Here is a 27,681-nt window from a genome sequence, read left to right on the forward strand (position 1 = left end):
CAACTCGGCACATTGAAGAATGGCGAGCGAAGCGAGAAATAGATCAAATCCCAGAATACTTGAAACCAAGTAACCCACGCTCCCCGAGTGTAATAATATATTTAATCTACACCTTGGCACACCAAAGGAGACCGATGGAAGCGTAAAATAAATATGAATCCTATATGTGTGACCCCACTTAATCCATACTCTCCAAATTTAATAAATTATTATAATAACACCTCAGCACATCGACGGAAGGCGAGCGAAGCGAGGAATAAATATAAACCTAATACGCTTAAAACAAATAAACCACGCCCCCCGAGTAGAATAACTAATTTTAAAAACACGACCGCTCATCAATCTAAGGCTAACTAAGCAAGGAATGGATATAAAACGAAAATGCGTAATCCAATCAACTCTTGGATCTGTAAGTAAAATAACTTATTCAAACTGCTACCTCGGCACATTGAAGAAAGGCGAGCGAAGCGAGAAATAGATCAAAACCCAGAATACTTGAAACCAAGTTGACCACGATCACCGAGTGTTGTATTATATTTAAGCTACACCTCAGCACACCAAAAGAAAGCGAGCAAAGCGAAAAATAAATCTGAAACCTGAATGTGTAAACCCAATTAATCCACCCTCCTCGAGTACAATAACTGACTTTTAAAACACGACGGCACATCAACGAAAGGCTAACTAAGCAAGGAATAAATCCAAAACCAAAATGCGTAATCCAAACTACACTCCGTTCCGTAAGTAGAATAATTTATTTAAACTACAACTCGGCACATTGAAGAAAGGCGAGCGAAGCGAGAAATAGATCAAATCCCAGAATACTTGAAACCAAGTAACCCACACTCCCTGAGTGTAATAATATATTTAATCTACACCTCGGCACACCAAAGGAAAGCGAGGAAAGCGTAAAATAAATATGAAATCTGAATGTGTAAACCCAATTATCCCACGCTCCTCGAGTACAATAACTGATTTTTAAAACACGACGATACATCAACGAAAGGCTAACTAAGCAAGGAATTAATCCAAAAACAAAATGCGTAATCGAAACAACGCTCTGTTCCGTATGTAGAATAATTTATTTAAACTACAACTCGGCACATTGAAGAAAGGCGAGCGAAGCGAGAAATAAATCAAAACCCAGAATACTTGAAACCAAGTTGACCACGATCCCCGTGTGTTGTATTATATTTAAGCTACACCTCAGCACACCAAAGGAAAGCGAGCAAAGCGAAAAATAAATCTGAAACCTGAATGTGTAAACCCAATTAATCCACGCTCCTCGAGTACAATAACTGACTTTTAAAACACGACGGCACATCAATGAAAGGCTAACTAAGCAAGGAATAAATCCAAAACCAAAATGCGTAATCCAAACTACACTCCGTTCCGTAAGTAGAATAATTTATTTAAACTACAACTCGGCACATTGAAGAAAGGCGAGCGAAGCGAGAAATAAATCAAAACCCAGAATACTTGAAACCAAGTTGACCACGATCCCCGTGTGTTGTATTATATTTAAGCTACACCTCAGCACACCAAAGGAAAGCGAGGAAAGCGTAAAATAAATATGAAATCTGAATGTGTAAACCCAATTATCCCACGCTCCTCTTGTACAATAACTGATTTTTAAAACACGACGGCACATCAAGGAAAGGCGAACTAAGAAAGGAATAAATCCAAAACCAAAATGCGTAATCGAAACTATCTCCGTTCCGTAAGTAGAATAATTTATTTAAACTACAACTCGGCACTTTGAATAAAGGCGAGCGAAACGAGAAATAGATCAAAACCCAGAATACTTGAAACCAAGTACCCGACGATCACCGAGTGTAATAATATATTTAATCTACACCTCGGCACACCAAAGGAAAGCGAGCAAAGTGAAAAATAAATCTGAAACCTGAATGTGTAAACCCAATTAATCCACGCTCCTCGAGTACAATAACTGACTTTTAAAACACGACGGCACATCAAAGAAAGGCTAAGTAAGCAAGGAATAAATCCAAAACCAAAATGCGTAATCCAAACTACACTCCGTTCCGTAAGTAGAATAATTTATTTAAACTACAACTCGGCACATTGAAGAAAGGCGAGCGAAGCGAGAAATAGATCAAATCCCAGAATACTTGAAACCAAGTAACCCACGCTCCCCGAGTGTAATAATATATTTAATCTACACCTCGGCACACCAAAGGAAAGCGAGGGAAGCGTAAAATAAATATGAAATCTGAATGTGTAAACCCAATTATCCCACGCTCCTCGAGTACAATAACTGATTTTTAAAACACGACGATACATCAACGAAAGGCTAACTAAGCAAGGAATTAATCCAAAAACAAAATGCGTAATCGAAACAACGCTCCGTTCCGTATGTAGAATAATTTATTTAAACTACAACTCGGCACATTGAAGAATGGCGAGCGAAGCGAGAAATAGATCAAATCCCAGAATACTTGAAACCAAGTAACCCGCGCTCCCCGAGTGTAATAATATAATTAATCTACACCTCGGCACACCAAAGGAGACCGATGGAAGCGTAAAATAAATATGAAACCTATATGTGTGACCCCACTTAATCCATACTCTCCAAATTTAATAAATTATTATAATAACACCTCAGCACATCGACGGAAGGCGAGCGAAGCGAGGAATAAATATAAACCTAATAAGCTTAAAACCAATAAACCTCGCCCCCTGAGTAGAATAACTAATTTTAAAAACACGACCGCTCATCAAAGTAAGGCTAACTAAGCAAGAAATGGACCGGAGCGAGGGAAGCGTAAAATAAATATGAAATCTATATGTGCGAACACACTTACTCCATACTCGTATGTTTGAATAGATCTTGTAAATACCTAATATCTTACAGAAGATCGTACATAATATTTTACATTAGAGTAAATTATCAATGAAAATGTTTTTAAGTGTATCATAAGTTCTTAGAAAAGAATCATATCTCAGGTCTTACGAACAAATTTCAATAAGATGGTGTATACTGGGATAGCATGGAAAAAATCAATTTTGACAGTGCTCTTATATCTTGCCAATATTACTAGTAATGAATAATTATACAATTTTGGCAATATATTGGATGTACAACGTATAATGTGCATTCACCAAAGTATGGGAAAAACATTCGACACATAACGACCAATAATACATATATCGGCGGTTTTAGTTTCCAATATATAGCATATATGTTTATAATATTTTATAATAATTATAAAATTTTGGCAATATATTGGATGTACAACGTATAATGTGCATTCACCAAAGTATGGGAAAAACATTCGACACATAACGACCAATAATACATATATCGGCGGTTTTAGTTTCCAATATATAGCATATATGTTTATAATATTTTATAATAATTATAAAATTTTGGCAATATATTGGATGTACAACTTATAATGTGCATTCACCAAAGTATGGGAAAAACATTCGATACATAACGGCCAATAATACATATTTCGGCGGTATTAGTTTCCAATATATAGCACATATGTTTATTATATTTTGGATTGGTACGCGCATGATTTGATTATTAAAATAATGTCTGAAACCGAGAACATTTTATAATTTATAGATTGATAGCAGCATGAAAAAATTTATCACGCTACGTATGCTTTGTGACAATGTTGTTGAAGTTGTAATATTTACAAACAATATAAACAGTTAGCTTTTTTAAAAATAGACTAATATCAAATATAAATGCTTTTAATCCTACGTAAATAAAATATTTTGATTAGATTACTAATGGATGATTTTATTTTAAACAAAAATGAAAATAATGAATAAAATGTGAATGAGAAATTCATTTATTCTTAGCAATAATCACACAATATCATGATATATCTTTGAATTAGTTATTCACGAAAGTTTTGAAAGGATAGTCAGTTATAGTCAGAAAAGTTGTTTTGATTTAATGATAGAAAATGCTCTGTGGAAAACTATTATACAGATTACATCACAAGGACATAAGAAATTACTGAATAAAGTGCTTCTACTTCTTAGACAAATTCACTTGTTAATCTTGAACTCCGTATTAAGGATAACTTAGATTGCAAGTTGAAAAATTATCAACAATTTTCAATGCGTCACGATTAAATATTTTTAATTTTGCGGTTTATAACTGATTTCATTGTATCATTTAATTCGTTAATACTTTCGAGAGACTAAACGATGCTATTCAATACTTCCAAAGTAAGTATATAATAAACTTATTAAGTTTAGTATAATAATGTACTTATCATATTTTGAAGCTTATGTGTTACATATCTTTTTATGATTTTTACCCAATTTCATTCGAGTTATTATCAAATAGTTTTTAATCTGCAAGTTTTTATTTGTATTTAATAAATATAAAGGAATTCGTACTGCAATATTAGAAACATTAAAAATAGAAATGCATAAAAAACTTTCGAGAAAATTCCCTTTGCAATGTATATTTTGATTTCAAAAATGGTAAAAAATAAATGTTAGGGTAAGTGCCCGGGACACTTTTATTCTAATTCTATTTGTTTAAAGCAACTTTGTAACACTTTCCTTGACTACTTAAATTCAATGAAAGCTAGCAATTGTTTAACGGAATGTACTTAATTTTTGAAAGTGCAACCACAAAATGCATATTTATGAAATAAAAGTACGCAAAATGAGTGCGGATCAAAAAAGATGTTGAGAATGTTTCATATAGTAGAAAGTTATTGAAAATTGAAAATATCGAAAAATTATGAAAAAAGGTACGAATTACTTGACTTCGAAAAGTTATGAAATTTTCCAGATTCTTCAATATTTTTAATGGTAAACAACTATTTATCTAATCAACCATTTTTTAACGATGTTTTTAATTAAAGCTCTTTTTGCGTTTTTTTATCCTACAAATATGCATTTGAGAAAACAGTCACAAGGCACATTTTGCGTGTTAAAAAGTGGTTTTGCATTGTTTGAAAGACGTAGAATTAAAAAATAGTGTGCGAGCCCCAACATTTATTTCTCATTATTTTTGAGGTCAAAAAAGTATTCTTTCGTAGAATTTCTTATATTATAAACATTAGGGTGCCCTTGATTTCCCAAATTGATATAGCGACTGAGGGCATTCCTCGAATGAAATATCTAAATAATAAAAAGGTTTGCTAAAGAAAAAACCACTGTTAATATTTAGGCGCGTAGCTTCCTTCAATATTATGTATTGCTTTATCAAAATTGTTTTTCCTTTATATATAATTCTATAAAATTTTTGTCCGTTTCCGTTTGATGGATTAAATAATTTCTAATCAATTACAACTACATAATCGATTATAGTTCTCTCTTTCATATTTCTTTCACATAGCTATAATTGTTAAACTAAGCTCCATGAGACATCTCATGTTTAAAAAATATGTTTAAATCTTTGCCCTAACTAAAGATCGAACCCCGGTCCTCATCTTCACAATCCATTATCTTACTCTTTAAGCCATTTTTATTTGTTCTAATAATGACTTGATAATGATGAACTATCTGCTGCTAGTTAAAAAATAAAGGAAAATAATTTTAATTTCATTTTTATTAGTATCTTCATTAACATCTAAACTGAAGTTTATGACTAGCCGTTTGACTGTATGTTTTAATAAATTTTGTAATGAAACTTTGCATTTTGTATTATTTATTACTAAACTAGCTAGATTTCTGTTACAATGCCGCTACCCTAGAAACCGTAGTGTGTCTGACGATGAGTTGACACTGTCCTCGTCAAAGTCGGAAAGCTCTCATACTTATTTCTAGAGAGGTATGGGGGTTATCACCTCTAGAACGGTGGACTCACCTGCGATCGGAACAGGATCCGAAGCGCGCGGGTTTAACATAATATCATGGCTCAAAAAAATCAAATCCGAACCAAAAGGGACTTAAGGGTCGGAACTTGGAATGTTCGCAGTCTATACAGAGCAGGTGCGTTTAAAGAACTCGTAAAGGAAGCTGATAGGTACAATATAGATTTGGTAGCAATACAGGAATCACGGTGGCCAGATGGCGGAGTATTAGCATCGGGTAACTTCACGTACCTGTATGGGGCCGGGAGTGGGGGATCTCTAGGTACAGGATTTCTCGTAAGCAAAAGCATCATACATTCGGTTAAAAGTTTCAAATCCGTCAATGATAGGCTCTCGTACATCATTATCGAAGGTGAATGGTATAGATATTTATTTATTAATGTACACTGTCCTACGGAGGACAAAGACGAAGAAGCTAAGGATCTCTATTACGAAACTTTAGAGCAGGTAATCGACCAGTTCGCGTCTTACGACACAAGAATAGTATTAGGCGATTTCAATGCTAAAATAGGTAGGGAGGAAATGTTTAGGCCTACTATAGGGAAGGAAAGCCTGCACGAAGCCAGCAATGATAACGGTATTAGGGTCATAAATTTCGCGGCGGCAAAAGATCTTATAATCAAAACTACGCGTTTCAAGCACAAGGACATACACAAGGCAACGTGGACATCGCCGGACGGGGCCACACAGAACCAACTTGATCATTTCCTCATTGAAAAAAGACGTCATGCTAACGTTCTTGACGTAAGGGCTTACAGAGGGGCAGATAGCGACTCGGACCTCTTCCTAGTAGTAGCCAAATTAAGTGCTAGACTAGTAGCGAATCAAAATAGTAAGCGAGCAAACAAGGTAGAAAGCTTCGATATTGAGAAGCTACGAGATAGAACAGAGCGAATTAGGTACCAGATATAAATTAATAACAGGTTTAATATAGTGTAGATTGTTTTTACTTGATATATAATTCTATAAAGTTTTTGTACTTCTTCTCGCTTTGCTCGGGCGATAACGTCCCCACGGAGTGAAATTACTTTACTGCATTAGTGTCGTAATATACTATTCTAACAAATTGGTAAAACAGAAACAGAAAAAACGAGCCTAAGTATACATTAAAATCCATTAAATATAAGTTGAGATATAATCGATGAAGTTTTTAATCATGCAAAGTATACAGGGTGAGAAAAAAAATTTTGAAGCTTAATATCTTTGAAACTAATTGGTTTTATAAACAGCCCAAAGAAAGGGATCAAGGTGCTATATTTAGGTGCGACCTTATTATTATTTTTTCAGTTTTTGATGTTTTTCTCAGGATCTGCCATACAAAATGACGTAATAATAAAGTGAAGTAAAGTCTAATAATTTTTAATGATCATACATTTTTTAAAAAGATTTAATATTTAATTTTTTAGTTAAAACAATTTCAAAAAATTGCACTTTATGGTGTATAATAAAAGAACTGCGAACGATAATATAAAATTTCCGTGGTCAAAAGATAGGTAATTTTATTCTTTTTCGGGTACATATTAAGCAATTTACTCTAAGCAACTTTCTCAATAACTTTATTAGAAAAAACTGAAATCATAAAACTAAAAAATCGCTATTAAAAAACGCGTTCAGGAAATGTATGAACAGACTTTTTCCTACTATGTTCTAGTAAAAACAAACAATGTAAGACTTGGTGGGTTAAAACCCACTGGGTAGAAGCTGAGATACAGACGTATACGAACGATCACACATACACACACACACACACCTTTTTTTAAAGCCATCTATTTAGGAATATAAAATAATGAATGGTTTGTGTTCATGCATATCATAAGATGTAATCAGTATATTTGGTCCAGATAAAAGGGATGCTGCGATTAAGTAGTTGTACAGATATGCTCTTTTTCAAAGCTATGTGTTTGTGAATATGAAATGACGAATGCTGTATGGTTTAATGCATACAAAATGTAATCTTTAGTTTTGGTTGAGATCAAAGGGTTGCTGCTAATAATTTTATTGACATCAAACAAACTGTACGCATAAAAACTTTACACAAACATATTTTCCTACACGGAATAATTTTACTTGGATATTTTTTACTCTGATATTCTCTACACCGATTTTTTATTATTTTACCACACTTTAAAACGTTACACAATCACAAAACCTATTGTCAGATGAATTTAACATCAATAGGTTATATGCCTGTGTAGAGTATCGCCGTCTAGTAAAATAATAAAATATAGGTGTTAAGAATATCCGTGTAGAAAATATCTGGGTAGATTTTTGTCGTGTAGAAAAATATGTTTGTGTGGAATATTTATGTGTACAGTTAGTTCGGTCTCATTTTATTCTGCAGATATGATTTTTTTTTAAAAGCTATGTGTTTGTGAATATGAAATGACGCACATGCATATCACAATCTGCAGATTTGGTCCAGATGAAAGGAATTGTGAAATGCTCATTTTCTTTCGCATTCTTAAAATAATAAAAACTAATAAGATTAGTTATTATAAAGTAAATTCACCGATACCCTTCCTACTAGACATAATTAAACTCGAAGTAAAATCAGTTAGGAAAAATCAATAATAATAGTAAATTCACGTAAAATAATAAAGATAAAATAGAACACCGAGATGTATACACACAGTACGACTCTACGGCAAGAGGCGAAGCGAAGCACACCGATACGCACACATGCATTGCAGTTCTACAGCGGAGGCTCAAAGCTAAGCGAAGCACACCGATATGCACGCACACATCTCGGCTCCACGGCTGGAACACAGCGGACGCAAGTAGAGAGAAAAAAACAAAAGGCCTACTGTACATCATGGACCGCGCATACCCGAAAGCGATGCACGTGCAATGAAGAGAGGCTGCGGAACGCGCAACGCTATCGGCAAGCGACACATAAGTCACACGCGCTATGAGCTCGAAGAGCCGCCAAAGAGGACACCGCGCAAGTCGGCTGAAAATGCACAGAGGAAGCTGCTATGAATCTGCAGATAAAGAAGGTAAATCAGAGGCGAGTTTGACAGGAGAAGAGCACGAGGGGACTCGATGTACTAGAGAAGAGGATTGTTACTCTGATTTTCTGATTGGCCCTCACTACAACGTCACATGCGTAAAAAGCTCCAAATAAGGCAAGAAGCTGCATCTAGGCCTCCTAATTGGCCAAACACCTACCCCGCCGAGGAGACGAAAAATCGGAGATCGCCTCTGCTACGAGGGCATAAAAGAGCCCAGCAACAGGTCCTCACGTCGTCAGTCCGCTCGAAAAATCATCACTACGCGCAAGCTCTGCCGAATTCGGTCCGGTGTATCAATACTTAGAATTATTTCGGTGTATCAAAAATTTCCGACGGTTTAAAGACTTAGAATCATTTTAACGATTCGGGACTTAGAAAAATTCAGATCAGTGTAAGGACTTAGAATATTTCGGCTAGTAAAATAACTTGAATATTCCTATCATTAAACTTACTACTAGCAATCATACAACTAGAACATTTACGTTGTGGTTATTTATTTTCGATAAATTAAAATAGAAAGTTTTAGATAGTTGCGAGTGGGCGTTATTTAAAAATTGTAGCAAATTGAATAAACTGTATTAAAATACATTTACATCGCGAGTATACATTTAAATTGAAAGTTCCTGACCCCCGACGCCCCGTTCCAATCGAAACCATCTGCTTCGGAAGCTGAGCCAACGCCGCTGAGAGGACGTGCTGGAAGCAGAGCAGGCCCATCCCGGAGATAAAGGAAAAGGTAAGTGATTTTAATTAAATAGGCTGCATGCCTCTATCGCGCACTTCTCTCTTTCTCTCTCATAATTAGATACCCCATTATCCCACCATATTCGCGATAACGACATTACAATTAGAGTAACGTCCTTACAATAAATCTCTCGGAAGTTACGGAATCAACGTTAAAGAGTTTAACTAAAATCAGTGCGTGCAACGAAAACAGTGCAATTTCGATTCCTTACATGAGTTTGTAGGTAGGGAAAGATAATCTAATATTAAACAATATAAATTTTTTAAATAAACCGTAACTTATAATAAAATATATGTTTTAAACAAACATTAGAATAAATTATATACTTTGATTATTGTATTATATATATTTACAATAATATTTGGGGAGTTAGCGCTATTTGGCTGAGTCAGACACGTTGTGTATAGGTATACATACATTTTTGGAAGAAAAAGAATAGAAAGGGATAGAAAGGAAGAAATAAGAGAGGAGAGAAAAGAAGAAAATAACCGAGTGAGGTTAGGACAAGTAGAAAAGGATAGAGATAGAGGGATGAGCGGCAAAGCCGCAGATCGTGAACTACAGTAGTACAGATAGACGGGACTACAGTAGTGACGAGATAGACGAGATCTTAGGAACAAAGTGTAACGAGGAGGAACGAGAACAGAAATTAAAAACCCCGGGAGGATTTGATTTGACGTGGGGAGAAGAGAGACGTGGAACCAGTTGGGAAAGCACTCCAAAGGAGGAAAAGGTAAAAAGTGGGACAAGAGGAAGAGGGAGGGCCCAAAGACAACCGACCCTCACAGAAAAGCGCAAGAAAAGAAAGAGAAGCACACCGGAGAAAGAGAAAAGAGAGAAAACCGAAGAGATAAAGGAGAGAAACCCGTTTGAGAGGAGTAATAAGACTGCGAGGACTCCAATAAAGGCAGAGGAGAGAGCGGTAGAGAAGGAGACGGAAGAGATGGAAAACCTGCAAAAGTCTCTAAATGAGATCTTAAAGAAGATAGATGAAGAGAAAGAAGAAAGAAGGAGGGAAAGAGAAAGTGGGAGAAGAGGTGAAAGGAGGCGGAGAAGAAGATGAATGAAAAGGTGGAAGAGGTTAGGCGACTAATAATAGAAGAGAAAAGGGAAAGAATGCAACTAGAGGAGAGGATGAAGAGGGCTGCGAGGAGGAGAGCAGGTGAAGAGAAAAACATGAAAGAAAAATGGAGGAAAAGGTTAAAGTGTTGGAGGATAAGGCAGAAGGAGAGAAGACAGAAAAAGCAGGATCAGGAGGTAAAGGGAAAGATGAAAAGAAAAAAAAGAGAAATAACTGAAGGAGCTAGAATGGAAGATCGAGGAAGGAGAAAGAGAAAGGAAAAGGAACAAAGAGGTAATAACAGGGCTAACGGAGGAAAGGTGGGACAGAGTGAAGGTTGAAGACTGGTTAAAAGAAAAGTTAGAAATTACGGTAAAGGTGAAAAGGACTTGGCTGATCAGAGACAAGGCTACAAACAGAATTGGGTGGAATGCGCAGACAGAGAAGAGAAATAAAAGATAATGGAGGCAAAGAGGAAGCTAAAAGGCACGGACTTTTTCATCGATCACGACACAACCTGGATAGAGAGGAGAAATATAAAGAAACTGAACGGACTAGCTAGGGAGTAGAGAAGAGAAGGGAAACCGGTGAAAGTAGGGAGGAAAAAATTGACAGTGGGAGATGAGGAGTATATATGGAAAGAGAGAGAGGACTAACTTTTTCGAAAAGGAGGTAAAAGGCAAGAATAAGGGAAAGAGAAGAATAAAGTAAGCCTGAAGGTGCAGAGCAGGGTAGTGGCAGGACTGAAAGGAGTGGACGAGGAAGGATAGGGATTTCAACGGGAATTCGACGTCATATGCTTACAGGAGACGTGGATAGGAGGCGGAGAAGAGGAAAATATAACAAAGAGGCTGCAAAGATATGAGTTAGAGGTAAGAGAGGCAAAGAAGGGAGAAAGCAGATGTAGGCTAAAGGGAAGAATGATAATGGCAGTTAGGAAAAGTAGAAAAGAGGATAAAGTTGAATAGTTGGAAGGGAGATCAGGAGAATTTCTAGGGGGAAAGATTAGGATAAAAGGAGAGGAATAGTGGATAGTCTCTACATATATAAGGGATGAGAAAAAGAAGAACTATGAGGAGATAGAGGGAATGATAGAAAGGGCAGGGGGGGAGGAAGGGTACTTTGATGTGGAGACCTAAACGCGAGGACAGGAACGGAGGGGGAAGTCTGGATGAGGAGGAAAATGAGAAAAGGAGAGAATCTCAGGATAGAACAGTAAACAAGGAAGGAGAAGAGTTGCTAGATAGATTAAGAGAGATGGGGATATCCATTTTAAACGGTAACATAGAAGGGGATGAGGAAGGGGAAATAACATATGTGGGAGGAATGGGATGTTCAGTAATAGACTACGGGATAGTAAATGAAGAAGGAAGGAGAAAGATAAAAAGGATGAAGGTAAAAGACAGACTAGAATCGGACTATGGGGCGCTAGTAATAGACACAGAGAGGAAAGTAGAGGAGATAAAAGAGGAAACTTGTAAAGCAATATGAACAGAGAAGGCCATCAGAGAATACAGGAGCTGGCTGGAGAAGTGAGGAGAAACGAAGTCATGGAGAGAATTGAAAGTGAAAATAAGGAACGCGATACAAACCAAAAGAGGGGTGAGAAAGAAGAATGAAAGGAATAGATGGAGGGATGAAGAATGCAGAAAGAACAAGGCAGAAATGAAGCAGGCAAAAAAAAGGGATAAGAAAAGGTGGGAACCACAGGTACACGCAGGTAAAGAGAGAATTAAGGAACATGTACAGAAATAAAAAGGAAGAGGGACTATAGAAGGAGATAAAAGAAGCAAAAGGTGATGGGGTTCAGAAAAAGGAGAAGGACGCTGGATGCAGTATACGTGGTGAACAAGGCAGTAGAGCAAGAGTTAAGGAAAAAAGGTGGAAAGGTGTACGTCTGCTTTGCAGATATGAAAGCAGCATTTGACAAAATAAACAGGGAGAAAGTGTGGAGAATGATGAAGAGACTGGGAGTGAGCAGGAAGATAAGAGAAAGGGTTAAAGAGATTTATGAAAAGACTGAATGTGAAGTAAATATAGGAGAAAGGAAAATAAGCAGCTTCGATACGCAAAAAGGGGTGAGACAGGAATATCCGCAAAGCCAGTGGGCTACTTTTTAATGTGGCAATAGCAGACCTGGAAGGAGAGATGGGTAAGATACAGAAAGCTTTTAGCACAAATGCGAGTAGACTAAAACAAATGCTGTAAAGATTTAAGGGAATTATAAGAAGAAAAGGTCTAGAATTGAATACAGAGAAAACAAAAATTATGATATTCAGAATCGGAGGAAGAAGGAAGAGAGAGGAGAATTTCGAATGGAATGGAGAAGAGATAGAGGTGGTAAAGAAATTTGAATATTTAGGCTACACTATGAAAGAGAACGAAAAGGAAGAGGAACCGATTAAGAAAGTGAAAGGAAAGGCAATCGCCGTGTTAGGCACGGTATGGGGGATAGGTGAGGCAATCTTCAAAGACAACTGGAAGATTAGAATGAAGCTATTCAACGTACTAGTCCAGAGCGTAATGGAGTATAGAGCGGAGATATGGGGGTGGAAAAGTCAGGAAGAATTAGAGAAGATCCTGAGAAGATACATGAAATGGGTACTGAAGCTGGAGAGAACAATCCCAGCACACGTTATTCATTAAGAGACAAAACGGTTCAAACTGGAGGCAAGAGCAAGGAAAAGGGCAGTTAGATATGGAGGAAAATTAAGGAGAGTGAAAGAAAACTTCTTGTTAAGAGAATGTCTGAGTCTACTGAAGAAAGAGGGAGAAAGAGGGAGATTAGATTAGATTAATTAATTTTGTTTGCGATTTATGTATCGACGTAAAGGTTGCAAAAAGGAGCGTGCAACTATCTATAACAGAAGACGGCCCGAAGGCAAGAGACAGCAGAAAAGCAGTGCAAAAAACGATGGAGCAGCAGAGCTGTCAACTGTACTCACCAGAGAGTGAAAGAGGGAGAAAGAGGGAGAAAGAAGGGAACGGAGAGGAAGAGGGAAGGATGTAAGAACGAGCGAACTAGAAAAATGCGGACTATCTTTGTAAGTATATAACAGAAGAGTAGAAGAGGGAGAAGGGGTGGAGGAGGAGATTGAGAGGATAAACAAGGACACACAATGGCAAAAGTGAAGAAAGGAGATAAGAGGGTTAAGATATGCAGAAGAGATAAGAGAACTGTTGATGGAACAAGGAGAAACACCGGAATATTTAAGGGAGTCAGGAGAACAAAGAAGAGGGGCACTAGGAACAACAGCAAGATAAAGACTAGGGAGCAAAACAAGAGGTAACTACTACTATAGGAAGGAAGATGTCAGGAAATGCAGAATGTGCAGGAGAGAAGTAGAGACACTGAGACACGTAATGGAAGATTGTGATGAGACGAACATATCCGGGAAAAAATAAAAATAAATCTGCGGAGGGAAAAGAAGTCAAGTAGGGAACCTTAATAGTCTCATATGGAAACAGAAAAACAAAGAAAAGGCAACAGAGTAATAGAGAAAAAAAAGCATAAGAAACAGAAAGGCAGGTGCAGTGAGACGGGAAAAGTTTTAAAAAAGCACGTGCAAAACACCTAAGGAGCTCCGTAGAAAATTCCCTAGGAGGAGAGCCAAAAAAAAAACTAGGAACGTTGGCAAGGAAGAAAGAAACAGAACGAAGGAACGAGGGGGACAAGAAAAAGGAACGAATAGAACAGAAGTGAAAGCACGTGTAGAAAACAGCAAAATGAGGTTAGAAAGTGGAGCGCGATCAACAAGATAAGAGATAAAAGAGAGAAAAAAGAAGATAGTGGAGATGACGCGCTTTGAGAGAAGAACGGAGAGGGAGATGAGAGAAATAAAAGAGGAGGTGAAGCAGTGGAAGGTGAAGATGTAACTGGAGAGGGGAAAAAGGGAAGCGGCGGAGAGAAAACTAACGGACCTGGAAGAAGACGTGAAGATCCTGAAAGCTAAAGTGAGAGAAGAGAGAAAAGAAAGGAAGAAGATGCAAAGGGCAGTTGAAGAGATGAGAAGAGGGCAGAATAAAGAAGGTGAGAGAGGCGGAAAAGAGGGATGAGAAGGAGGAGAGAAGGGCAAGAAGAAAGAAGAAAGAAGAAACATTAGAGAGTAGAAAACAGCAGTTTATTATGTATAAAATAAAAATAGAGAAAAAAATGTACTGATATATTTTTGTATTATTGTAAATACTAATAATCGTTATTGTAAATACTATAATCGTTCCGACAATAAATAAATAGAAGAATGTGTAAGAAAAAAATTGATATTCTATGAAAGCTTTAATAAATTATAATATTTGTATATATATGCAACTTACATGTTAGGCAATAAATTTCTTATCCATTCCACTTTCTGATTTCCTTTAACGAATAATATTTCGACTCCTTGCGTGCATATTTCTAAAATTTTATGAGGACGGTGATATGGAATGTCTCCAGAATTCCATTCTATACCATGATGACTTTTTTCTATCCAGTTAGTCATACATTTTTCTTCCGCTGTCAATTCTTCCCATGGAGTTATGGAGTTTTGAAAAAATAAGCAGTTGGTTGAGCATTTTTACTTAAATTGAGAAAACTTATTTCCTTGAAAATAAAAGTATCCTCAGCTATTTTTTGCAAACCTTCAATGTCATAGATGTAAACTTTTTCTTCTTTTTGACATTGCAATACTGTATTTTTAAACAATAAATTATATTTACTCAAGTTTCTAACCATCACACTAGTCATCTTGTAGTTCAGCAAGAAATTATCTAAGCTAGCTCTAACTTCCTGATTTTCAATACAAAACTCCACCTCTCGCTTTTCTAAGATAGTTTCAAACTAAAAAGATGATGTTTGTTTGGTCAAAAAGAAAGAAAATGCATTCCCTCTCTCCTATCTTATCTACGAGCTCTTCGTCCTCATCATTGGTCCTTATCGAAAAAATCTTTCTTTCAATCTTATCGCAGAGCTCTTCGACTGAAGCATTGGTCCACTGTGACAGAACCTTTTCCTCTCTTTTAGCAATGTGCTCGTTCTCTTTTCCATTGACTTCCTAAAAAAATTTCCTCCTCTTACAAGGATTTTACCTTTAAAGGAGGAAGCATATTCCTTCAACGATTACAGTTCATCAGTCGCAACGTAGTGAAGTGAAATATTTATATTAAGTGATATATTTAAGTAAACATGAGTTCAATTAGTTTTTTTGAACGTCTTGTTCTCTTACTTCGCGACACCATAACAAGTAAAGATGAAATGAGCAGTAATGATATTTATCATTGGATAGACATGTGCACTTCTACAATAAAGGAATCAAACGAAAAAATTGATAAAGCAAATTTGACGCAAGGAGAAAAACATAAGTGTCAAACTTGTATGACACATCTGTCGTGCATACAGGTTGAATTTGAGCAAGGAAGCACCTTCAGCGAGGAGGCAGTTTACAAGCGGAAAAGGAAACTGAAGCTAGAGTAGAGTGGCGAGATGTGTAGTCAGCATTTCAGAATAGAATTCGAACTGGTATTGTTGTGAATTTAAAAAACATTGATATTCTTAGTTTTTGAAAGATAAGGCAAAGAGCTGTATAGACGAGTATAGTGCAGTGAAAGCTAATTCGGACTTTATCGCAGAATTTTCAATGCAGAAAAATGGAGAGGAAACAACGGACATTAAATGGTTTACTAGTGAAAATAGCGACAATATATATGTCAACGAATTTGGAGAAATGGTTTGAGACAATATCAAAGAGCCTATTCTTGCGCAATAAGAAAAATTTCAAGAAAAGGACTCTGGCTGGACTCTTAAGAGTATCCTAAATTTATGCATAAATATGAAAAAATATTCTGCAATTAAGAAGACTTCTTACATTCCTCTTCCTAAGTATATAGAAAAGAAAAAAGCATGTGTCAATGTTGAAAATAATGGCAATTATTGTTTCAAGTATGCTATACTTTTAGCAATATATCATATTGAAAGCCCTACTTAAAAAGCTTTAGTGATAATCAGATGATTTCCAGGTGATTTTCAAGGGAAAAGCGTGCCGATTTCATATTTGATTAGCAGATGATTTTCAGGTGAAAACCATGTGACCTCTTATTTTAAAAACCCAATTATTTCCGCATTTGATTAGCAGATGATTTTTAGATGAAAATCATGTAACCTTTTATTATGTTTGAGATTTATATTTGCAATAATTGAATAAACTTTATAAACATTATTGTTATCATTATTATTTTTTGTTTTAATGGTTATAATGATAGATTGTTCGCATTTCCTTTTTCGAAATAATTATTCAAAAAGACTGTTGATATTTAGTGATAAATTTTATCGTTCGCAAAGATTAATAGAATCTTTTTGAATATTATTTATATTATTATTTATATATTTTTAAAATTGTAAATTGCTGATTCTAATAACTTTTGAATAAGTGTACAATAATAATAAAAATTTTAATTTATAGAGAGAGAAAAACAGTGTCAGGAAGTTTATTTGTGGTTAGGAGTACTAAATAAGTATTTGGTAAATTTGTATGTTTTTTATTATAAAATGTATTTCATCTATTATAACGGTGTGCTGGGTGCAGTTGTTCAGTTTCCAGCTCCGCTATAATCAAGGTCCGTAGACCTCGTTACTCTCGAGAAAGAGAGTCGTCGGGATAGCACCTAGTGCTGAATAGGTTCCGGCCAGGCCAGTTACGCTGCGATCTCGTACATATACGAGACGCAAGCCCGCGGAGGCGGCTGGGTCGGTGATGGAGCGAGATACAAGTGTACGCGTAGGAACACGCAAAATAACGACTACCGAGATTGTTGAGGGACAGTCACATCGTTTATTGATAAGCTATATACAGGGCTTGCATGCGAGCAAGCGAGGTCGCAGGTACGAGGGAGGATAAGGAGAGCCCTGGCGAGTGTAGCGTGAGAGAGAGAGAGAGAGAGAGAGAGAGCTGGCACTTACAGTTAGCCGGTATCGCCCTAATGTTCGCTGTCAGCAGTCGGAACCCCGTCGGTGCAGTTCTGGATGCGGTAGCGAGACGCAACGTCGTATACGCACGCACACTCACTCACTTCGACTTTCACTCTCTTAGCAGCTATCTCCCGAAAGTACTGAGCGTCTCGCGAGGAGTCGGTTCAAAGGTCGGATCGTATCTGGCGGCACGCGTCTCAGTCGCGTGTCGCCGAATTTTCTCTCTCTCTCCCTCTCTCTCCGCCTCTCTCGTGTCGTCTAGCGGCTCTCCCCGCCTTGCCAGCGCTGGTACCTGTAACAGTGTGAATTTAGTACAAGTCTTTCTTCTCGCGGCATGCTGAGCTTATGACGTGCTAATATCGCCCGTCATACACCCCCCCTCCAGACGCTGGGTAACCGCCAGGTGTACCAGCTCTCACTCTATAAAACTCGCCAGCATGCAATAAAAAGGTTAGTAAGGAAGGGTAAATAAATCAACATTGAGAGACGGAAAAATTTTTGAAGAGGCTTATTTATTGAAGGAAACTGTATTTAGAGAGAATGAGAAGAAAGAAAAAAAAAAGAATAAATAAATGAGGGAGTAGGAGAGAAAGGAAAAAAAAATATATATATAGAAGAAAAGAGGGAAGAGAAAAAAAATTTTGAAGGGCCTTAGGCCCTTATTATAGGGTGTTTCTTCCCGCCGCTTGACGAGCGAGGCGCAGCAAATTCCCGTGGTTCCGGGCGTTCGGGCATTCTCTGCCCCTCTCCACACCTAGCATGCCGCAGATGTAGCACTGCGGTGCTTTTTCTCCTTTCAACAGCGCTAGGTTGAGCCTAGCGAGTCGCAGTTCTTCCAGGAGCTTGGGGGGAGGGTGACCGAGATGTCGCCGGTCCTCGTAGGTTTGGTTGAGCTCCTCAACCAAGCGGGTTCCTTCCTCGATGCGCTTCCTTGGCCTCCTCGGCTGCGCGGCGCTTTTTCCTCCCCTCGACGTATTCTTGGCGGTGGCGTTTGACGTCGCGCTCGTCCGCCACTAGCTTCGGGTAGTTACCCGCGAGCGCACGGCCGTCCTCCCCGAACTTCTCCAGGAAGTTGTCGAGGGCCAAGAAGGCTTCCTCCTCGACTTTGAGGACTTCCCTCTTCAGCGCCCTGGCTTGCTCCAGCTGCTTCTTGGTGGCCTCCCAGGCCTCCTCGACTGTTCTCGTGGGCGCTGGTGCGTTGGAGCTGTGGTCGGTCGAGGGGGTCTTTGCCGTGGTGGAGGGCGTAGCGCTCGCCGACGTGGTGCTGTCAGGAGTCGGTGGTAGAGGCATATCCTCTATCTGAACCCAGCGGGTTCGGCCCCCCTCCATGACTCTGATCCAGCTGGGGTCTGACGCCATCATCTGCAAGGTCAATAAGAGGGAGTTCTAGGAAGTTTATGAGGGTCTTTTGGACCGAGTACGACGGGGGGACAGGACAGGAGGAGTCTCACGCTTGTTCACGGAACATTTTGGGCGACCTCGCTTTTTCATGGGTACTACTAACGGGGTTACCTCCTCATTCTCGATACTAGGAGGTGGTTCGCTAGTTTTCTTTCCGCGTGTGACTCTAGTTATCGCACGGTTAACAACGATGCGCGTCTTCCGCGGTCTACCTCGCTTACGTGGCGCTTCCACGTTTACAGACGTATTAGTCGAAGCCGGGGCAGCATCTTGTGGATTCGCAGTCGTCGTTGCGGTGTCTGTTGGTTCTTCGTCGCTCGATGGGTCTTCGTCGTCCTCATATTTCTTCAAATCGACTACATGTATCTTTTCGAACTTGTCACCTTTGTCGTTCTCGAGGGTGTACACATCTTGTCCAATTTTGGCCGTAATTCTGAATGGGCCAGCAAACTTCGGCGCGAGCTTCGCATTTATGCCTAATAGAGCGGACGAAAGAATGCGATTACGCTTCCAGACTAGGTCACCGACCTGATACTCGGATTGTCTGCGTCTCGCGTTATAGTAAGTTGCTTGTTTTTCAGAAGCTCTCTGTGCGTGTCTCGCTGTACGGACTTGCAGATCCAACAAACGTTGCATTCTATCTTCCCAGTCCTTGATGGCTTGTTCTTCTGCCTCTTCTTTCTTGAGAATCTCTTCTGCTCGGCGGCTGTTGTGGGGTGGCTCTAAGTGCCGTCCAAAATTTAGAAAGGCCGGACTAACACCTGTGGTCTCTTGGATAGCCGTGTTGTATGCAAACATTAGTTGGGGAATGTGTTTGTCCCAGGACCTGTGTTCACCTTCGATAAACGTCGTAATCATTGTCTTGAAAGTGCGATTGACACGTTCTACCGGGTTGGCTTGAGCGTGATACGGTGGGATAGTTCGATGTTGTATCCTCAGTTCTTTAAGAAATTGGGCTAACACCTTGTTTCGAAATTCCGTCCCGTTGTCAGATAAAAATGCCTCGGGCACTCCGAAGCGTAGAAAAACACGTTCATTTAGGTTTTTCCGGATTGTTTTTCCATCCGCCTTGCGAATTGGGATGACTTTGATCCACTTCGTGAAAACATCTAAGAAGATGAGGATGTATTGGTAACCTTGAGTCGACCGAGGGAACGGACCCATAATGTCAGCGGCGACAATTTCCCAGGGTCCAGGGACTCTTCTCTGACCCATTAACCCAGCGGGTAACGCTTGTTCTACCTTGCACTGCTGGCAGACCGTGCAAGTACGAACGAAGTTACTTACATCTCTATACATTCCTTTCCAGTAGAAGTATCGTGCGATTCGCTCGTAAGTCTTGCGGCGGCCCAAGTGACCAGCTGTGGGCTCGCAGTGCGATTCCCGCATCGCTTCTACGGTCTTCTCTGGTGGCAAAACCATTTTCCATTCGTCCTGTTCGTCTAGGATATCGTCTAAGAGAGGATCAGGACGTAGATGATACAGTCTGCCCTCCGAAATCTTCCAGTTTGGATGATCGGTTGGGTTTTCCCTTACCTTGGCACACATGTCAGTATACCATGGGTCGTCTGTAAATTTTCCTCCTATACCGAGGGTGGCTAAGGGCGTATTCTCGTCTTCATCCTCGTACATTCGGGATAAGGCGTCTGGTACGCAATGTAATGAGCCCTTTCGATGGATAATCTCGAAATCATAGGCTTGCAATTCGAGAGCCCACCTAGCTAAGCGACCGTTGGGGTTACGCATATTACACAGCCACTTCAGACTACTGTGGTCGGTAATAACTTGGAAGTGATAACCCTCAACATAGGCTCTAAATTTGCGTATCGCCCACAATACAGCCAAACATTCGCGTTCAGTGACAGAGTAATTTCTCTCGGCTTTTGACAGGGTGCGGCTCGCAAAGCTTAACACGCGTTCTTCGCCATCATGGACTTGAGTCAACACTGCACCCAGGCCGGTGTCACTAGCATCCGTCTGAATCGTAAACGTTTCGTCGAATGATGGACTATGTAGGATTGGAGCCGAAGCTATCAGCGTTTTAATTTGTAGGAACGCTTCTTGCTGCGATTCGCCCCAGTTATATCTCACGTCTTTCCTGGTTAACTGAGTGAGAGAATCGGCGAATGTCGCAAAATTGTCCAGGAATTTCCTGTACCAAGAGACCATCCCTAGGAACCTGCGGAGTTGTTTTAGATTCTTGGGGGCCGGGTAGTCTAAAATTGGAGCAACCTTATCCGGATCGCTGCAACAGAATTTGCTTTTCTCCCAATTAATCGTGAGTCCAGCATCGCTGATCCGCTTGAGTACGACTTCTAACCAATGTAAATGGTCTTCGAACGTGTCGGTAGTGATAATAATATCATCCAGGTACGAAAAAGCATGAGGTTCCAACTCAGACCCGATAATCTTATCGCTAAGCTGTTGGAACGTCGCAGGGCCACCAACCACGCCATAAGGAAGCCGGGTGAACTCAAAAAGTCCGAGTCCGGGCACCGTAAATGCCGTGAGGTGCATGTCTTCCTCCTTCATGGGGATCTGGTGGTAGGCACTACTCAAGTCGATCGTCGAGATGTAACGAGCATTCTGCAATTTGCTAAGGATGGAGTCCATGAATGGAAGCGGATACGCACTGGCCTTGGAAACGGCGTTGAGTTTACGGTAGTCTATGCAAAACCGGTAGGATCCATTGGCTTTTCGCACCATGACTACGGGGCTCGACCATTCGCTGTTCGATCGTCGAATTATTCCTGCTTCTACCATTTCCAACAATTGCTTATGCATCTCCTCCTCAATCTTCTTCGACACGGGGTAGTACCTCTGCTTGATAGGTCGAGCGGAACCCACATCAATGGCGTGCATGATCAATGAAGTGCAGCCAAGTGGTTGTTCGTTCTCTGGTAGCCACCTATCCAGCAGTTCGTTTAAATGGTTACGCTGCCGCGGCGTAACATCAACTAGGCCAACGGCCGCCAGGGCATTACTCTCGCCGTCAGTGAGACTAGATAACTCCAGAGGGATAGTCTCCGACGTGCCCTCAATCTCTAGGACATTCTGACGAGGTCTAAGCGTGGCGCCAAATGCACGGATGAAATCCGTCCCTAAAATGCAGGAGGAATCAAGTTCGCTCATGATCATGACTTTCAGTACTTTTCGACGACCCTGTACATCAAAGGGTAGGTCGACGTGGCCATAAATCGGCACTAACTGGCCGTTAGCGAGCTTCGCTCCTGGTCCTTTATAGGGCGTAATAGTTTGTCCACAGGCCGAGGCAATCTGAATGCCGACCGGGCCAATGGCGGTGCGTGCAGCTCCAGAGTCGAACAAAGAGCGGACTCTGAACCCTGCAATTCCAACCTGCATCCACCAGCGGCGGTGATCCTCTGGACTTGGATCATCGGCCTTCAACGGCATGAGTGCGTCCTCGCTCTTTAAATTGAGCGATTCGCTAGAGGCCGTTGTTGCCTCGGGAGAAGTGTTGGCCTGACTCACTTCTTCCCTTGGTCTTTTCCCGACTTCTGGGAGCATTCTGGGCACGAACTTTTTACGTGTTGTGGCCAACTGCAACCATAGCATTTAACGTGGGGCTTATATGGCCCACGAGCCTTCTGGTCTTTATTGTGGTCACTATCCGGTTTGCGTACCGTTCGTCTCGTTTTCTCCTCTACTACCTCTTCAACTGTCACGGTAGAGACACTTTCCGGCTTCGACTTCTTGCCGTTCTTCGGGTTATTTCTACCCGCTGTGATGGCTTTCGGCTGTAGTTGCGATGGTTGCTGCTGAAAGGCAGCAATGCCCGCAAGGCCTAATTGGGCTAGGGCCTCCTTTACTGCCGTCGCGACTAGCGTGCTCTGGAGCGGGCTCGCTGGTTCGACGGGTTCTGTTACAGCGTTCATGCTAGGATTTTTGCAGTGGAGGCTGTCGGTGTAGCCGGCTTTTCCTTATAGGCGACATGCGGTAGCAGGCTACGTTCCGGTGGAGGTGGCGGCTTGTAGTTGTCTCGATCGTGAACCAACTTCTCGGCGTCCCTCGCTAACGTAACTAGGGCGTCTAAGTCTGTGACGTCTTTACGTGGTACAATCATCTTGATTTCTGGCAACATATTGTCATAAATCATCTTCAATTGTACGTCTACCGGTGGAGGTTCATCTAGCCTGCTGAGGATCGTCAGTACTGCGAAGATGTGTTCCCTCACTGACTCCTTTTTCCCTTGGGTACGCGCTTGGGCTTCGGCTAACAGCTGCATTTGGATGTCCTGATCGACTCCGTAACTTCGCCTTGCAGCTTTGCAGAAATCTGTCCATGTACACCAAGTGTGTCGCAGCATTCAGTGAATCGGTGTCGTCTAGATGAGATGACATTCTGCATTCGTTGACTCTCTGTAGGAACTCTTCGATGCAAGTGTCTTGGCTGCCATCAAACTTTATTTTCCATTCTCGGTTGATTTTTCCGATGTCTTTACGTGACTGTGATGTCCACGTAGGAGTGTGGGTGTGGTTGAACGGATTCGTTTGCGTGGCGTCAAATGGCCAAAAGGGATTCGTGCTATTAGCGTATGGTGTTTCCCCAGGCTTGAGGAATGGATTGTTATTACCAATCGGTGATCCGCCCCTCCCCTTAGACTCTTGATAGTCTGGAGTGTTACTCTGCCTTCTGAATGGATTTTGCCTGGTCTGATAGTTCTGTGTACCGTCTAAATTAATTATCCACGGGTTTTCGCTTGCGTATCGCGTACTATGCGCGTCAGGTTCAGGGTGTCGAATCTCTAGCGTCTCTTGAAATCGAACTTTCCTACTATCAGCTGGCGTCGTCGGAGTGTACGAATTACTGGATTCCGCCATGTCTAAAATAACTTGTTCCAGCTGTTCTAGTTGTTGTCGTAAAGCTTCCTTCTCTTTGACGTCTGTGATGCGCATTCTAATCAGTTGTTCGTTTTGTTGCCTGAGGTACTCTTCGTTTCTCTGGGCATTGTTTGAGTACGTTACTTGCGTATTCGCTTGCCTTGTTCCTTGTGCTTGCGTTGTTATTGTGCTGGTACTTGTCGTTGCCGCTGTGCTGTTGCTAGTCGGCAACACACTTGTACCCGTTCGCGTTATGCTTGACATTTGTGGATTATTAATCTGAGGTTCGAACTCATCTATGAATGTCGAATTTGTGTCGAACACGTTTACTCTGCTTCCTCTGCGCTGTGCTATTATGCTATTCTTCAGCGACGTAGGCAACGTTTTATCTGTCTGTATTAATCTGTGGAGATCTGTGTCTCTTCTTGAACTAACTATAAATATTGGATCACTTGATTCTTGAAAATCTTCTGCAGTGTAGTCTCCGCGAAGTCGTCTAGCTAACCTACTTACATTTTCTAGCCTTGAATTACTCCGAATAAGATCTAGTTCGATTAATCTATTTTGTAATTCCAATGGCGACAGGGAAAGCGCCCAGTTTTCTATTTGTAAATCTAGTTCTTCTTGAAAAAGCGCCATCCTCTGAAAAATTCTTTTTGGTTTGATATAACGAAAGGGTACAGATAGAAGAAGAGAAAAAAAAATAATTCACGCGGTTCTGACTCACTGTATTTCCAACAAACAAGAGAAACGAGTGAGCGCTCGTCAGATGAGTAAGCTTTGTTCTCCTTAAATTTTATAAGCGTTTGTAAAAAGAAATAATCAAGTCGAATTTATTTCCGCGTGTCGCTCTTAAACAATACCTCTGCCTCCAATATTTAATTAGTATTGTGAGGGTCCGATTAATAAAGAAAAGTTTGATTTCACCAGGAGTAACAAATTGACAATAAGGGGAAAAGTAATTCAAACAGATGTAGTCACTTAGTAAATAAATAAAATAATGTTTGAATTACTCGCGTTAGCTACGAGCAGCTGTATTTTTAAGAGTGTACTTTAAGCTTCGGAGACTATTGACAGTCTTACTCACTGTGCGTTATATAACGGTGCGCTAGAATTTAAATTCGTCAAGCAGATAATATGTTTATATCTAGGGCCGTATACGTATAAGACGCTTAGGAATACTCAGTGAGTATGTACCTCTATAGCGTGAGCGCGTGCCGTATAAAACCACCTATGTTACTGTAAGCGTTGTACTGTACGTCTGTATGCCTATATGTATCGTACGCAGCTATCCTATAGATCAGACTGTATGTACGCAACTATATACCTATGTGCATGTACAGTGCGCTGCTATACTATACTGACTACACTGCGCGCGGTAAATATTCGCTTCGACTTATGTGTCGTACTTATAGTAGTAACTGTATGGGAAAAAAAAAAATAGAAGGAGAAGAACAAAAATAATTGTTTGTGAATTCGTATTTTCGGTTACTAACTACGACTAAACAAATTTTCTACGATACATTTGAAGTCGTATCAAAAAAAAAAAAAATTTTTAGATAACACGAAAAGGAAAGAAAAAAAAAACTCAATACGAATTCACGTACACAGAGATACGAACCGCCCACAACGACTGTTAAAGCGAATCGCAAAAACTCTTTCCGAAACTTATACGCTAAATGTAATAAGTCGTAATATAATATTTCGGCCGCGTCGACTTCGTCGAACGTCTACAACGCCGGAGACCGGTGTTGTTTATCTCGTGCGGCGAGCTCGCTCGACCGCGATGTCAACAAAGTCGCGCGTCGCTATGCTTAGCATGTAACTTGCGTTCTCGTTCTAATATAGGCTTTTGTTCGCTGTATAGATTTTATTTCGGTGCGACTATTATTTTTCTTGCGATGCCGAAATTTGAAATCTTCTAAACAAATATTGTTAAATCCCCACGTTGGGCGCCAATATAACGGTGTGCTGGGTGCAGTTGTTCAGTTTCCAGCTCCGCTATAATCAAGGTCCGTAGACCTCGTTACTCTCGAGAAAGAGAGTCGTCGGGATAGCACCTAGTGCTGAATAGGTTCCGGCCAGGTCAGTTACGCTGCGATCTCGTACATATACGAGACGCAAGCCCGCGGAGGCGGCTGGGTCGGTGATGGAGCGAGATACAAGTGTACGCATAGGAACACGCAAAATAACGACTACCGAGATTGTTGAGGGACAGTCACATCGTTTATTGAGAAGCTATATACAGGGCTTGCATGCGAGCAAGCGATGTCGCAGGTACGAGGGAGGATAAGGAGAGCCCTGGCGAGTGTAGCGTGAGAGAGAGAGAGAGCTGGCATTTACAGTTAGCCGGTATCGCCCTAATGTTCGCTGTCAGCAGTCGGAACCCCGTCGGTGCAGTTCTGGATGCGGTAGCGAGACGCAACGTCGTATACGCACGCACACTCACACACTTCGACTTTCACTCTCTTAGCAGCTATCTCCCAAAAGTACTGAGCGTCTCGCGAGGAGTCGGTTCAAAGGTCGGATCGTATCTGGCGGCACGCGTCTCAGTCGCGTGTCGCCGAATTTTCTCTCTCTCTCCCTCTCTCTCTCCCTCTCTCTCCGCCTCTCTCGTGTCGTCCAGCGGCTCTCCCCGCCTTGCCAGCGCTGGTACCTGTAACAGTGTGAATTTAGTACAAGTCTTTCTTCTCGCGGCATGCTGAGCTTATGACGTGCTAATATCGCCCGTCATACTATATACAATGCTCTTTTGATATTAGTAACGTAACATATTTGGTAATGGCAAGATGTACATATTTCGAAGAACTTTTATGAAAATACAAATACTTTTAATATCCGTAGTATCTGTAACGGTAGGATCCTCTTCCATTTCGTTCACTATTTTTAAAATACTATAATGTTTACCTACTATCTGTATTAAATACTGCACTAATATAATTTTATCTATAAATACAAGCACCCATATAATTGTATCTACAGATACGATTATTTTGATTGGAGTATTTAATACAAATGTAGCATCAAAATTCAAAAGTTCGTCATATTCGATATGGCCACTGTTCCTAAGGATTAATGAATCACCTCGACAAGAAAGAATGAGTAAATCAATTACTTGTAGTTTATGGTCTTATAAAAATAAACCAGATATGAGTGTCTATTGAGTAATTTTTATTGACTACATGAATAGATTGTCAAAAGAAGGAATTTCATGCATTGTCAAAGGCAAAGAAAATTATTTAAAATTACATATTGTGTCATGCTGCGTAGACGCAGTAGCACGGGCATCAGTTCAAGGATTTAAACAGTTTAATAGCAATTATGGTTGCAGTTGGTGCCTCCATCCTGGGATATGGGTTGATGATTCTTAAAAATATACCTTATTACAAACTCCTGTTGATTTTCGAGAACCTAAAAGTACTGTTAATGATATGTTCATTGCTACTCCCGACAAACCAGTTAATGGTATTAAATATCCATCTGCTCCAACTAATCTACCAAATTTTAATATCATTACCAGATTTATTCCCGATTACATGCACTGATGCTTAGAAGGAGTTGCGAAACAGTTTACTAAATATTACATAAAATCAATGAATAATGATGATATTATAGAAATTGATTTGAAAGCTCGTGAATGGGAAAGTCATGTTTTATATTATAGCGCCATAATTCTGCCAGAATATTTAACCAGAGGTCATTATTATCACTGGCTTATATTTGTAGAAAGTTTGTACATTTTACTAAAAAATAATATTCATGTGTCAAAATTAAATAAAGCGGATGAAATACTACACGAATTCGTAGTTAAAACTGAGAAGTTCTTTGAAGAGAAAGCAATGAGTTACAACGTACATAAACTCTTGC

At 40.0% G+C, this 27,681-nt stretch overlaps 1 protein-coding gene across 1 annotated transcript in view; it reads left to right on the forward strand.

Annotated features, from left to right (window-relative positions):
* The first annotated feature begins 3,619 nt into the window (after positions 1-3,619).
* LOC103315901 (protein white) overlaps positions 3,620-27,681 on the forward strand; it is a 501,432-nt gene continuing 477,370 nt past the window's right edge. The window contains exon 1 of the mRNA XM_031928240.2: positions 3,620-4,209. Coding sequence (XP_031784100.1) covers positions 4,189-4,209 — 21 coding nt within the window. The 5' untranslated portion in view covers positions 3,620-4,188. The remainder of the gene's footprint in view (positions 4,210-27,681) is intronic.

This window comes from Nasonia vitripennis (genome assembly GCF_009193385.2).
Source record: "Nasonia vitripennis strain AsymCx chromosome 4 unlocalized genomic scaffold, Nvit_psr_1.1 chr4_random0005, whole genome shotgun sequence".
NCBI lineage: Eukaryota > Metazoa > Arthropoda > Insecta > Hymenoptera > Pteromalidae > Nasonia > Nasonia vitripennis.